The sequence below is a fragment of the Apaloderma vittatum genome, unplaced genomic scaffold (genome assembly GCF_000703405.1).
Source record: "Apaloderma vittatum isolate BGI_N311 unplaced genomic scaffold, ASM70340v1 scaffold15522, whole genome shotgun sequence".
NCBI lineage: Eukaryota > Metazoa > Chordata > Aves > Trogoniformes > Trogonidae > Apaloderma > Apaloderma vittatum.
Window position 1 is genome coordinate 16,711 of NW_009702096.1, and position 15,763 is coordinate 32,473.

The window sequence follows — 15,763 nt, forward strand, 5'->3', positions numbered from 1 at the left end:
TTGACAGAAACCAGTGTATTCAGTCATCTGAAGATGCACGTGGCCACAGCCAATGCTCTCTTTCTCCCCCCACCCCCAACAAGTCCCCCAACGAAGCAAGAAAAACTAGTTTCTTTCACCCCACCCCAGATTTTCTCCCATAGTTTGACTACAGTAATCTTTGAACAGGCAGAAAGTTGATGCGTTCTCTTCAGTTGATGCCTCCAACTTCATTCTTGGCTCAAGTTTTATTCATTAATATTAGTCATCAGTTATTAAGAAAAAGATAGTTTCTAAGTGTTTGTTGTTGTTTTGTAACTGAAGTTAATTGGATACCATAGTCTGGTTATATGTGCTGCAGTTGTCAGTTATTCCTTTTTCTTGAATTCTTGGTTGCCATAGCTGGAGCCTTTTTCTATTTCAGTTACTCCTATCAGTCTACGAACTCCAAAGGAAGCTTTAAAATATAACAGAGAAAAAGGGAGGTATATTAAAACCACTTCAAGGATTTAGTAAGTTACGTGTAAAGACACAAGCAGAACTAAACATGAGTTAACCCTATCCTGCAGACAGTAGCGACTACAGACCAACACAGTGCGCTGTATGAGGCTGCACACGGACCACAGATCAGGTGTCACTAAAAGGGGCAGATAATTGAGATTTAAATATAAGTAATGCTTCTATGTTGATAAACAGGTAACACAAACACTGCAGAATATCGCTCCTGCCCCCACTGCCTTTTTTTTTTTGGGTTATGGTTTTCTGATGGTGGTCAGAGTGGTGGGGGTTTGGCATTTTTTTGTTTGGTTCGTTTTGTGTTTGTTTTTTTTATTTCAAAGACGAGGAGTGCAGTAAGAGTATTTTCTCCTTCAGGCACCATAAAACAGGCCACAAGACTTGCTACTAATTGCTACAGATATTGCCTAAGATGGGAAGGCAATCCTGTCTGCATTAAAGCTTTTGAAATAATAAAACAGCTACACAATACAAAGACTACAGAGCGAATTCCAAGTACTATTCTGCAAGCCTCATACATCTTAATTAATAATCAGAACTTATTGGAGGTAATGGATCTTATTACATGTCACTCTGGGCTTAGCATCTTCTCTTTTATTACCTGCTCCAACAAGTCCCAGGAATGCAAGGATAAGGAGAGGTGATCCACTTGCAAAAACTCCAAAGCCGAATGTGAAGAGAGGAGAGAGGAGAACTGTGGCCCAAAAAAGAAAGTTTAGGAGAGTCCATGGTCTCCTAGGAGGTTTAAACTGCTGGCCAGGAAACACACCTTCCTGATTATACATCTCTTGCAAAGCATCCTAGGAAAAAGAGAAGACAGAAGAAAACACGTTTGTAATGCTCACACCAAATATTCCAAGACTGGTCAACTCCAGGACATCAAGGACAGCACCTGTGGTAAGTGTCCATCAAGAGTACATGGCACCCATTTCCATCTGCTGTCATTAATGCCGGCATTTCTGCCGCCTGCCGAGGCCACCGTTTTTTGCCCTTTGAAGGCAATCTTGGCTGCCATCAGAAAGCGAAACTGTATCAGCCTTTCCACTACCAAATATCTTCCTCTCTCTTCTCTTAGGAATTTAGGGTGCTGTCGGCATCCAGCGGAGACGCAGGTAGCATCTGACACTACCTGCCTCTCCGCTGGATGCTTTTTCTTCCCGTTTTCATGTGCAAAAAGGGCAGCATGACTTAGCAAAATACAGCAGAAAAAATGCTGCATGTACAGCCAGAAGAGGAAGGCAAAGCACAAGCTAAGCAGCAGAGACAGCGCTGTGCCGGCCATAACCCCAAGACTTCCAACAGAGCAGCTGCAGCCTGAGCTGAGCCTGAAGAGAGACACAATCATGAAACGCATCACTCAAAGGAGCAACACGGCCACAGCCTTCCCTCAGTTTGTAAGAACGTTCTCTAAGGTTTCCAAGCCATTAACAAGGATGGCTCAAGTCTGCCTATTTCTTACTTTCCGTCCCTCCTTAAGTTGTTTCTTTTTAGCTTCCTTTATGAAGGGCTGAGAAGCACAAGGCATTCCTTGCCACTGATGCAGCCTTTCGAGGACGCACCCTCTGTGTGGGAAGAGCACTTTAAGGATTCCTGTTAGAACACATTTATATACTGATCTGATGGTGGTAGCAAATACCCTGATAGCAGGAGGTGGGATTCAAGGACCCCAATTTTTTTAAGCATTCTGATCCCACACTACACTAACTGACCTGCAACTAGTTTGATACACCTGCTAATGGTAGGTGGGGGGAGAAGATGATGACAGCTACAGCTCTTTGTAATGGAACTTCCCACCCCTTAATTGAATTAGAGCTTACATATTCAAACAAATGAGGTTAACAGGCACAAAATGAAACTCAGAATGATTTGCTGCCTACCTACAGGCTAAGTGTAAGCTTGAAAATGCTGCAGCATAGGTCATCATAACAGAAGAAAGCCCAAGAGAGTTAAAGTTTCTGCGCTGCTCTGTTTCCCACAAAGATAAGCAACACAAAAATTAAGACACACGTTTCAAGTTCAACAATCCACCAATTCAGGCTTGACAACATTAATTACAGTTCTCTCCTCCTCACAGAACCGTTCAATCTTTGGTCAAGAAATTAACTATCTAAGGTTAAAAAAATAAAATAAAAATGATAAGACACGAGGAAAAGCTCTGAGCCCTCTGAAGGTACGCTGGCCATGTGCTACACCAGTCCCTGGCAACAGATCCCAGGGACCGCCTGCACCACGTCACACACCACTGCAGAGGTGTCACCAGGAGGCAGAAGGAAAGCAGCAGTGGAACAAACACGAAAGCAAAGGACAACTGCAGCTAAGGGCCAGGACAGGCTGTCCCCGACAGCCAGTTATCACTGCTCTTGAGTGCCTTAAAACACCCACAGGGAAAATGGAGCTTTTGGAAACATCTGACAGAGACCCAGGAGCTGAAGAATATAAAAAGACAGTGGATTGCTTTTAGTCTTGCGCAGCTCAGGAGTATTTGTGAATCCCACTGCACTTCCCAGCAGTTTGAGACCTACTCAGCTAGCCCGCTCTCTGTGGAAAAGGGGCTCTTCCGTACCGCTCCTCCCAGTAGTTTGAGAGATGGCTGCCTAATTATACACAATATTTCTATCTGTTCTCTCCATCCAGTGGAAGAGTGTGCATTATTCAGTGCCTTCATACACCACTCCTAGGGAAGTTCCAAAAGAGAAGGGGGAAAAAAAAGCAAAGTCATTTACCTTTTCCTGGTAAAGCTTATGAAGCCAGTTTGCAGCTTCCTTTTCATCTTGAGGGATGTCTTCCAGAGGAAATCTCCTAGTTGAGTAGAGAGATTAAAAAAAAAAAATAAGGGAAAAATCCTAATATCTGAATTTAGACCTCTGCTAGGGAAGATCTTCCTTTCAATGAAGGCCATAAGCTGCAGGTAATACTGTGACTGATGGCAGAGGTCTTAAAAGCAGAAAAGAACTGGGATTTAAATAACGGCCCATTCTCCACCTAAATGCTCCGATTCCTACGACAAAAGAAACTGTACAAGGCCCTACCGATTTCAGAGCACATTAGTGAAACAAGCACTTCCCATTCAAACACTGTTCTTCCTTCACCAGAAATGCCACCAGTTGTTTCACAGTGAGCTCAGAACGAGGCACCCAGAGTGGGGAAAAGACAAGCAAGTAGCAAACCCCAGGATAATCACAGAATCATAGAATGGCTTAGGCTGGAAGGGACCTCAGAGATCATTTAATCCAACCTCCATGTCATGGGCAGGGATGCCACCTCTTGACTAGATCAGGCAACACGGACCGAACAGGAATAGCCTGTTACATTTTGTTAGTGAAAACTCCATTTCTGGAAGGAATGGGAGAGACAGTTAAAAATTCACTGTGTACCAAGTACTGAGGAAAACATCTATGGCAACTACACTGGTCCCTCCTTGCCTCTCCAGCCCTACAGACTGAGGCACGTGATTCCGGATGCGTGTGAAAATTAGGCACAGCTCCGGGTGCTGACCCAATCTCACCGAGAACAGGCACCTTTTAAGAGCCTCTTTCTGGTGACGATGAGTCAATCATTTTCCTGCCTTCTTGTATTTCCCACGATAGGCCACTAACAAGCTCACAAATGTATCATCTTCTTTCTCAGTGGTGTACATCTGCTCGAACATATTTTGTCAACACTTGGACTGTATCTGGGCCGTCCTACAGCAGGGCAGTAAGAACAGAAGGGTGACCTCTGGGAGGGCTCTAGACACTGTGATCCCAGATACAACTTATTTGCTGCTCTTCAACTAGGGAATATACTTCTGCAGTATGAACAAAAGCCTTCAAGTCTGCAGCAGCAGAGGGAAGATATTCTAATACACTTCTAATGATTTTTGCATCCCACAAACGAGTTTGACACCGTATTTTCATTAGCTCTAACAAGAGGAGTTGTTCAGTTAATACAAATAATGCTCAAGAAAAGCTCAGTAAAAAGTCATTTGCTGAAAGCTCTCGGGTAAAGTTGTCATTGTATGGCTGTCACCACTAGAGGGTACTCATGGCAACAAAATTTGGTAATTTAGCTGATTATTTTCTCTGGAGCCAGTCAGGAAGAAGATTGGATCCTCTGCAGACAGCTAAGCTTCTTACAGCCACACAGGTAACTGCGCACGCATATACTAAGAACAAGAGCTTACGTGTTCCTTTCTTTGAGCTAAGTCTGCTGGCACATTAAGGACATGTCCAATTTTCACCAAAGACTGTAGAAAGTTTCTTTATTCTCATAGCTTCCTCTCCAAAACTGAAAAAAAGCTTCATGAGAATGTGGATCCAGTCCCCAAACATATTTTAAATCAAAATCACCTGAACACAGTCATTAGTTTCTTTAATAGGGCACAATTCATAATTTTACCCAGCAACATCGTCCTCAACAGAATTTTATGAACACACACCAAACGACTACAGAAAACTACATCTTTCTTTTCCTCCTACTACTTCACCAATAAATAAACCCAACTCGCATCTCTATTAGCAAGCCACAGCGTATGTAACTGAGTGTAGCCACTCTTCAATGTATTATTATACAGATGTACATCTATGTTGTGTGCCCCTGATCTTGCTCGACTTGTGACACACACCTGCTCTCAATATGGGATTACAGGTGGCAACTGCCCGACCAGCTGTTTTGGCAGCTGCTGAATTGCACTTTCCTCATCGGGAGTACATCTGGTAAGTGTAACGAGTCAAAATGAAGCCTCTTGCAAATGAGTAGACTCCCCATTAACTCCGCAGCGTTCTTTCCAACCAGAAGACTGAAACGTTGTGGAAATTGCAGTCTCGGAACTGAACTGGAACACATGTCCTTCTCATCCCCCCTAGCGCTGCTGCACACTACATTTTGTAGAAGAAATGGCATTTCAGAGACGAAATTTCCACAAAACTTTCACTGCTCTACCTCAACACAATGGATCATCAGTGATTCCCTGCGAAGTCTTTCACTGTTGGAGGCTCTGGCAAGACACACCTGCTTTCATCTGAAGGACAACGTATAGAGCCAGTGTCATGCATCTGCAATGCACAGATGGAGGGGAAAAGTGTGGGGAGAAGTAGCAAGGGACTTGCCTTTTGGATTTTTTTTCCTTTAAAAACAAATTATCAACCTCATCACCAGAACTCAGCAATGTCTTTCAAAATGTGGGTGAAATCCCCACTGTCAAAAGAACTGTGGAAAAAACCAATCAGGTTGTTTGTCAGGTCAAAATATAGAAGGAAAAAGAAGAAACTCAACAGGAAAGGGTTGAAGTTTTTATGATCACAAGGAAGCACTTTAAAGCAGGAGAAGGCAAGAAAGAAAGCACGTGTGTGTGCACACACATCCTGCATGGAGTTAGGCGTTAACAGTTACTTTCTCAGGCAAAAGAGTAATGAAGAATGTGAAGAATGTCTCACCTCACTCATACAATGTCTGAATTCCAGCATTATTCAACTTCTAATCTGCTAACCAAACCATGTGAGAGAAGGACAGACTGGCACAGTAAAGAGCTTTACACTATTTGCTACAAGAGACCACTGAAGTTGGACAGGCTATTTGTGCTATTTGTACTGTGCATATGCTCACAGGGCACTGGGAAGAGGGCAGAACAGTTTTGGTTCTCTGTTCCCAGCACAGAAGGCAAAAAGGCAGACGTGTCCTCACTGCACAAAACAGGGAAACCCTAGAATGACTGCATGATCACACTCAGGCATAAGAAGTCTGTCCGACGCTCAATATCCTGGGATCTCACATGAAAGCAGGAGGGAAATGGGGAGGCCTTTGTGGCCTGCAGAGACAAGGAAAAGGGGACTACAGGAAAGGACATTTCCCTGTAAGATTTTAATACACTTCAACACACCAAAACACACATCTTGGGGCTCACCATCATTATATGCTCACCTTACACACATATCTGCTTCGTATTTCTTCCCATAAAGTATTCCTAATAAAGACGGGTTCTTGTTTCCTCTGAAATTTAGTGTTACATCATATACTGCTGAAACTGTTGCAAAAAAAGAAAATATGGCTGTTACAGCAGCAATCTGAGCAACCACACTGCTGGCACCCTTGCATTAGACAGCAACAGAGCCTTGTGCAAGTCTTTCATTAACCATGTCAGGTAGCAGAGTCCTTCACTAACTTGTGTTTACATGTTGTATTTATCTGTATTAGCATCTTGACATTCCCACCTATGTAGCACGTGTGTTATCAAACCACAGGCTGACTTGATGAGCTAAGCAAAAGTGATGTATGTGAAAGGGTTTATTAGTTTTAAGACTGGTATCTGAGAATTATGTGGCAATTTACAAATTAACAGTTGACATGCTGAATGCTTATTACTACAGACTCATTAACTGTAGTGATGTAGTTAACAGCAGAGTGCAACACATTGTGATACGCAGAGTGTACTATGCAACACATTACAATTTAAGCAAAGAACAAGTAGCAGCTTGCAGTACCTGTTCCCCTGAGACACTGAACAGCAGTGGTGAAACCTTTGGTTCTGGGCAACAGGTGGTATTTCAGTTTAGGCAACCCCTTGGATTCAGCAACTTCCATACTGATACGATGCTTGGTCTCTGTAAAACGAGTTCCTTCACAGTATAGGAGAAACTAGTATGAGACAAAAGTCAAAAAAAAGAAAAAGAAAAAAAAAAGGACATCTTGAGATCAAAGGAAACCAAGCAAAATACAAAATACTGAAAATTTGTGTAAGATAAGAATATATCCATAAATGTGTTTGCATTTCACATGTCTTATTTGATCATCAAGTATTAGGCATAAGCGCCACCTCACAACTAATTTACAATTATATCCAATTTTAACAACACTGGTACCAAATTGAAGGTGACTAAAAGTCTAAATGGTTGTGCTGGAAACATTTATTTTTAAAAAAGAAAAATCCCTAAAGGCTTTGGCTGGCTGGTGATAGACTAATCTACAAATCAGAAAAAGCAATCCAAACATCAGTACATGATAACTTTGGGAAAAAAACATATTAATCACTAGCTATTTAATTTAAAATCTGTACTGTACAATGAGAATTACTCATCTGAGACAGATTTGTTTGTTCAAAACCTTTTCTGGTTTTCTGATTTTTTTTCTGTTTTTTTTTTTGCATTTGTATCAGTTCTGTTCATAAGAAATGGTGCCCTTCCCTAAAACCTTTTACCTTGTAAGGCACCAATCCTGAGTAACTATTGAAGACTTAAATCCTCCCACAGTGACTTCAAGCAGCACAAACCATCTATCTGTCCTTCTCCTCCCTCAGTATTGCCTCTGCTCTAGTTGAGAGAGAGACAGAAGCAATGCAAAGCCAAGAGCAGGAAAAAAAGCCCTTCTGCAGGCCCTAGGGTGAATTTCTGTTTATCCCTGGCCTTTTTGAAAGCTGGGCCTAATTCCCATTGCACCAGCAATGGAAACATTGCTCGGTTTGAATGCCCAAACCCCTGCATCCCTGGCAAGCAATGGAGGGGAGGAAGGGCAGGCTGAATTTAATTTATTTATTTAAATGCAAATACACTCTCACAGCGGTATTATGGAACATTGCAATTCAGAAAGACTTGTTGAATATGTTGCCATACGTCTGCTCTTTGTCAGTACTGCAGCTGCTTCACTTTTCCCTTTGCAGCGTATCCACATACCGTGCACCACAAAGTCAAGTGAAGCGCATGTTAAAACCTCAAAGCCAAGACTTTGACCCGCCAGAGCACAAGAAGAGAAAAGGAACCGGCCCTGCAGTCTTCATGTGGCCCTCAAGGGCACACACACATTCATGACAAAAACCTGATCAACCCAGTGGTGAGGACAGCAGGAGGTACAGCGTGTAACACCGCCATCCCAAACCTAGGCTGCAACACAAACTCTTTCCTCTACGCCAAGTTCTCACCCCCTTCTACTGGGTGGTGTGGTGATCCTTCCAGACCAAGCATGCGCTGCCGTGTACGTGTGAGAAAGACCTCATGGAGGAAAGTTGAGCAGAAAGCCCTGATTTGTAGCATTTAGAATGCACAAAAATTACAATATTGATTTACTCGAGTCAATTTTAATCATGATTTAAATTACCAGGCAGGAAGTCTTGGCTTAAATAATCAATGCTAACTACATTCTGCATTTATATCTTCTAGCTGTTTTCCCTGGAGACTAGTCCTTGGTTCTCAATTGTAGAATCATTAAAATGTATAGATTTGCTACTAAAGCAGTCTTGAGATGTTTTAATTGGAAGGGCTTTTTTTTTTTTTAAGCACTAATCAGGAGGACATACTAAACATAGTTTATACCCATATATTCAAACAATTAAGTGGTTTAAAATACATTCTCCAGATTCTTATTTTTTGTGTCTTTGTAATGACAGAACATCATGAATGACACGTGTGTTAGTTAAGGCTTACTATTTCACTATTCATTTTAACAAGCTGTAAGGGATAATATTGAAAAATCACTTAAAATGCACAGAAAGCCTCTTAAGAAGTTTTATGAGCCAAATAACTGTATATTATACATGCTGCTACAAAAGTAAACTAGTGAATTTATCAAAACATTTGCATTCAAAGCTAAAAGGTTAATAGGTTGATTATACCACTGTGTTGCTGCCATAAAATCTAACAACACTGCACATGATGAAACATAAATGTTCCACCCTTTGACTTCAAATAGTGTTAAAATAAAAAAGGAAAAGCGCAACTGCAAAAGCAGATGTAAAATTGCCATATGTTTTCATAGAGACTTTTTGAGTAACTTATTACTTCACAGATCAACGAGCAAGATCTTTCCATCAGAATCCATGGTCTGTGCCTCCTCTCCTCAAATTCACTCACTTCTCCAGAAAAGACTTTATTTATGTGTCTTTTTAGCCTACCTCGGAAAATATACATTAAGGTTAAATAGATTTAGTAGTCAAATATGGGCTGTTATTTTTTTTAAAGGTAAAAATAAGTTCAGACAAAATGAACAAGCCCGATTACACAAGCCCGATTCATAAATTATCATCAAGTTTCTAATCATCTATGAGAGCTTCTGAACTGTTTCCCAGATGATTTCCCTTACCAGAAGGCAAATAGATCATCATTTTACCAGCATATCCTAAAAGACCTCCTGAAAGAGGATGCAAATTTTCCTTGACAACACTTAAAGCAAGCAGTGAGCAGGCTACACAAGACTACAACATGAGTACCTCCATCAGGCTCTCACTTCTAGCAGTTGATATTAGAGCAGGAACTCAACTTACCCACATATATTCAGGATAATCAGCCAAACGTTTTAATCCTTCAATAACTGTATCTCTGTCTTCTTCCCATTTCCTTTTGCAGAAAACAATCTCAAGAAAGTACCACGTCCAGCCAATGAGGGGCACATATAGTAGCTCTCTCTTCGCAAGAACTTTGGAACTCTTGGAGAAAAAAAGAAACAACAATCCAAAAATGTCATTTGCTGATCTGTACAGCAAGACCAAAGACATTAACATTAAGACGATGAAGAGCTGATGAGAGCTGTATCTGGGAACTTAAATGCAAAGAAACTGTATGCACATGGATTTTAAATAGCCCCATCATCCTCCTTGTGGCCCCACATACCCCTAGCACTCCAAAGCGCTCTGTCATAGTCCAGCCACACAAGAAGTCGATTTCAAAGTTGTGATTCAAGATGATGATGACATGTTCTTTCCCAAAGGTGTTCACCGTGGCCTCGTCTGAGAACAAGGTGCACTCGGTGCCTGACCACCATTCCAGCAGCATTACCAACTCTAACAAACATGATGAAGATGGAGAGAGGAGTTAGGGGTGCTGCTTACAGAAATCATTTAGCATTTCATCTCCAGCCCCATTAGTGCTCAGTCTCTTCTGATCGCCAACAACACCATCATCTTTTCAATCCAAGCCAGGAGAGATGAAATGAGAGCTTGGCTGAGTACAAACCAAATCCCATCATCAACCTTAAGCAGTATTTAGTGCACTAGGTCTATGCATTATGGATAATTTAGCACGTTTTTAGCAGTGACAAGTTTGGGCATTACATTATGAATGTGAAACTTCATCATCACCAGAAAAAAAACAAAAAACTAAAAATTTTGTGCCTGAAAACAGACAGTTGAGCTGTTGATTGCTCCACTAAATGAGTACAGTTTCTCCCAGGTGGAATACAAATCATGTATAGATGCAGCCTAATGCTTTTACTCAACATGAAACAGACCAATAAGGGGCTTTTAAAAGGATACAGTACCATAGATCTTCTGCAACAGATTTTAATATTAGAACACAAGACTCTAATTGTTCCGTATTATGGTCATCACCACAGAGTCAGAAGCACCAGAGCATCAAGCTAATTCATCAAAATACTCAAGCAAAGACAGGAATGGTAAATTGTGCCTTCCTTCTGTTGCAAAAGAAAGAATGAGCCCTTTCCCCTCTGTCTTCTCCAACTTTTCAGTATCTCAGCATCTCTCTTACTCTGCCCTGAACATTTCTTTTGTTACCCACTCTTCTTATTTTCCACCTTCCCTTTCTTCATCTTAAAAAAACACCCTTCCACTTAAATTCAGCATGCACTGAACGTAGTTGCTGTGGTTAGCCTATTTCTCTCATTTCAGTACAACAAGGCAGATGGAAGGCACTCCTTGTATCATGGGACAATTATAAAGAGTATAAAAACAGTTCTTTCTCCCAGTAGGAAGACTGGCTTCTATGCAAACCATAGTCATTGGCGTTTTCTCATTTCAGTGAGATACGGATGCAATCAAAATTAGGTTGCACAAATATGGCACTTATGAAGTCCAACTGTTCCCACACTATAACGACAAATGTTGCAGGGTCAGGTTCTGCCACACGGTATCTCAACTTTCTTTTGGGAAGCTCTGGGTTTGCAGAACGGAGCAGTGCCTTCCTGCATGAGGACTTCTCATCTGTGGGATCACATCAGGGTCATTTATCCATTCTGCTCAATAGGAGTGGGTCCACTTTTGCATCACATCAGAGAGAAGGCAAATCAGGTGAATGATAGGGAAAACCAGCCCTGGTCTGCTGAAGATACATAGCTTCTCTAGCACTAGAGTTTTTTTGCACTTGTACTCTCTATGTGACCAGTTGTCCACCAGGGTGTTCCCCTTTATCATTTTCAAGACTCACTCATTTGGAGACACAACCAAGTTTCGCAACTTGCTGATCAAGAGTGTAACCCCAGTCAACTCAAAAAACACCATAATGATTTATAACAACTAGAGGCTTCTATCTCTGCTTTCCAGCTTTGTCTCCTTTGTGAACGATGTCACCACTTACCTTTCCTGCTCTGGTTATCGTGGCTCAGTAAAAGGGGAAAGAGGACAGCAAGGGTGTCCTCAGCTGAGAGCTAAGCTCTTCCAAGCAGGTAGCCAGGGGAATGAAGTAGTGGTATCAAAACACAGTGTGGTATTTTGAGTGATTCTCCGTTTCCATTGCTGTCTATGTACTAAAGAGGAACATCTCCAGTATCTGCTACAGTTGCTGCATTTCTTTATAAAAAATAAAGCAAAATGTGTGTGTTTCCTCTTCAACATCAGAGAAAAATTCTGCAGAGGCAAGTGTGGATGATTTTCTGCAGAGCATTTCTTGTACCATTCACTCTAAAATAGTGGAGGAAGCTTTGCTGAGAAATTTGCCAGAGTTCATTCTGAGAGAGAAGGGTTGAAATGCTGGAGAATTAATGCAAGGAAACAGACTGTCCTTTTCAAGTGTGCTGATAAATGATGTAATTATAACTGGGAGTGGGCTCATTTCCTTTTTTTTTTTTGGGGGTTGTGTGGGTTACAACTACACTGCGTGGCACTGATTCTGCCGATTTTACAGCAAAGCCCATCCTTCTGAAGGAAGGGCAAGGCATGCACTGCTTGGGATACTCCCTGCAGAGGACAAGCAACACCCTGCTAAAACAATGCCCCCTCCTGTGGCTGGGATTCCTGCACACCAAAGCAGGCCAGTTTACAGCCCCACAAGTCACCCAGGCACAAAGCCAACGAGGCACAGAGCATGTCTTGGTTTAAAGCAATAATGCTGGAGAGACTGTTTTTGCAACTGTACTAAACCCAACACACTGTGCTCTCCAAAGGCCTGAATCATCTGAAAGGAGCTGGTGTAGGAGAGCCTGAAGTACAGACTTACCTCTCGTGAATTACACGCACTGCAAACGGTTTATGTTTAGACCAAAGCCTGAAAGATTATTTTCCCCCGCAATGGCTGCCACAAACACGCGATAAAGTCTGTCTCCTTCCCCTTCTGAAGCTGTGCCTTATGTATTTAAGAAGAGATACAATAAGAATAGAGCCAGGCTATAGGACACAGCCAGACATCTGCGTATCTATCCCTGCACACCAATCCTCTGCTGGAGGGGCAGAATAGCTTCTGTACAGACAGCTCTGACATAAACACCCTCAGCCTAAAACTAAATAGCTTAGAGTAAGTGAGCAAAACATCCTATTCAAAACACAATCCACCAATCTACAGGTTCATTGCCAAAAGGCTTCCACATAACAAAGTATATTTCATTATGAATGGTAACATTTGAACTGCTGCATTTACAAGGCTTACTTAATTCGTTATAAATCACAACTGAACTGCATATTCTGTCAGTTCTTCCATTACAGGCCATCAGAACTCTGCAATCCCATATAACATTTATGTTAATTTTCATAGTTTAATTTCCCAATCATTTAATTTCTAATAGGCTGTACACAAGGGGTTACACTAGGTACAGCCCAATTATCTACTCGGCTTCTCCAAACCTTTCTGAACAATAATGTAGGCTTTATTTCCAGTGTATACCAGATAGAAGAAAACAGCATTGAAAACGTGATTTTTCCATGCACAATACTAACTAATGCTAACGCTATCAAGCCTCTGAACCTACAAGCCTTACAGGCACAATTAGCTCAAATCCTCAGAAAAGCCAGACTATTAGAGAAACAATAGTTTTCAGGATGAGATCAGATTCTAGATTATTAAAAGCACATTGAGAAATTCTTACAAGCAAATTAGAAAAAATATCCCATATACTCTTACCTCCCTCCAACCAAGCTAATTTTGAAGTTTCTACCTATAAATTCCTCCATTACAATACCTTCTCTCCTGACAGTTTGCCTATCACTCTTTATTTAATTTCCTATCTCCTGTGCTTCTCAAACAATATTCTCAAGAGAACAAAAAGAATAGCGAGGACAAGGACAAGAAGCTTAAAAAGAAACTGAACTAGATGCTTTGGAGAGTTTTTGTTGGGAGTACCTCACATCGATGGTTTCAGAAACGTGAGTGCCTGTCACTGGACCCTCAACTGTAATTTAAGTGCTCATTTAGGTGATTCATTTACCTGAAGTGGGAGCTGGATGCTGAGCTGAGCACTAAGATAAGTGGCCATGCATACTGGGAGGGGATGGGGAATAGAAACAAATTAGATGATTCACAGAATCACAGAAACAGGAGGTGACATTCGGACTAAGGAGTTGTCTAAACATTTGTTTCAGTAATCTAATCCCGTGTTAAGTTCTATGAGGAAGAAAAAAAAAAGCCATCCACAGGGAGGAAATTTTGCAAAGGTCTGAAAAATGAGAGCAAAGCAGCTGCACTCACTGTAGAGCTGTCCCAGAGGCAGAAGAAAAGAGCTACAAATAGCTCACAAGAGGAGACACAGGCATCACAGATGGACACCGTGGGGTGTGAGAGGACTCTAGTTGTCACACAGTTCAGCTACAGAGGCACCTACACTAGCTACTCTAAGGCAGATCTCTCTTTCTGGAGATCACACAATTGACTTGGGCTCCTAAGTAAGTTGTCAATATCGCACACATGCTTGTGTCGACACCTGAAGCAGTCTCTGTGAATTCCCAGGATGAAGATGATATTGAGACAGAATCAACAATTCATACCAGTGGTGACAGCATTGGGAGTGGGGGGAAGCTTTACTTTCCACTTTTTTGAATAACAGTGACAACATGTATCAGTCCCTTGATTTCTGTATGTTTTCCCAGTATTTCAGAAAGGACCGCTGCTTTCAACTGCTCTGGAAGAGTTTATGTTTAACTTACCGCTTCTCTCTCTCATGTGTCTGTGTATACATATATGCACATATATATTTTTTTTTAACAAAAGGAGAAACAAAACCCACTTCCCTCCCCATCCCCAGCCCTCACATCCCCTTCAAGCATACTCACGGCTCCAAAGTGAATAGGCAAGGCGACAGTTTACTCGGCGATAAAACTGCTTGTTTATGGGCCAGAGGACTAGCGTGCATAGTTGAATGAAGTTAATGATCAGTCCACTCACAACAAAAACGAACCCAATGAGGAGGTGAACTATGAACTGAGTCTTCAGAAAGGCAATGAAGCCCATGATAACCACTCAGAAGCGTGTGCAAGGGCCGTCACTCAGAATAACTGTCCTGAAAGAGAAAGAAAAGAATCAAATGGAGACTGGATTCACAAGCCCTGAAGAAAGGCAAAGCGAGAGCCCTGAAACAGTCAACTTGAGCAACAGTAACCTGATCCAATAAACACTCAAGCCATCTCATTCATGTCTTCACACAATAAACTGCTGACAGTGCAAATCACTTCTAAAAATAGGAAGGAATTATTATTTACAATTCACAGCCCACCAAGAAAATTATTGTTTACTGAAGATGAATCTCACACCTCTCTTCCCACAAAGATGATATAATCGGACTTAATGACGGCAGGAACACAGAGCCCTGCACCCACAGCGGAGCAGTTGAGCCCCAATGGTTAAACAAGCTGTGCTGTGACCACTGAACCTTCAGAGGTTGCGGTCTTCAGGGAGAGAGGCCTCAGCCCTGCTCTCATGCAATAAATGGTACACTGAGCCTCCGGAGCCATGTAACCGAAGCAAAAGCAACTGCTCTGTACACACTTCTCCTGAACAGGCTCCGAGCAAGGGCTGCCAGGGCTACAGAAAGTTTGTTATGCATTTGCTTTGACTAGAAGGTTGCAGAAGTCCATCGAGGGAGCAGAACCTTTACCCTGCAGTGAATTTCAGGATGAAAAGAGCAGGGCTGGTCACAGAGGGCATCAATCTGGCAAACGCTAAGGCCATGGAAATGGAAATTAGGTATTCACACATCCCAAACCCATGTTGGAGCAAGTTTAACAACTTCTCAAGTTGTCAAGCCACAGTTTCGTGATCAAATACAGTAATCAGTGTGGAAGAAAAAGTAAAATAATAGAAATAGCTTAGGCTATGTACCAGCACAAATTTGATTTGGAAAAAGCTTTGATACAGAATCTTGATTACACCAA

The 15,763-nt window shown here is 41.8% G+C and overlaps 1 protein-coding gene across 1 annotated transcript; it reads right to left on the reverse strand.

Annotated features, from left to right (window-relative positions):
* Nucleotides 1-266: 266 nt before the first annotated feature.
* On the reverse strand, nucleotides 267-14,895 carry AGPAT3 (1-acylglycerol-3-phosphate O-acyltransferase 3). Its single transcript, XM_009879417.1, has 8 exons — nucleotides 14,666-14,895; nucleotides 10,068-10,237; nucleotides 9,722-9,883; nucleotides 6,954-7,107; nucleotides 6,394-6,496; nucleotides 3,219-3,294; nucleotides 1,097-1,295; nucleotides 267-436 (listed from the first exon to the last, which is right to left on the reverse strand). Exons 1-8 carry the CDS (start codon nucleotides 14,841-14,843, stop codon nucleotides 348-350), a joined length of 1,131 nt encoding a protein of 376 aa, XP_009877719.1. The 5' UTR covers nucleotides 14,844-14,895; the 3' UTR covers nucleotides 267-347.
* Nucleotides 14,896-15,763: the final 868 nt, after the last annotated feature.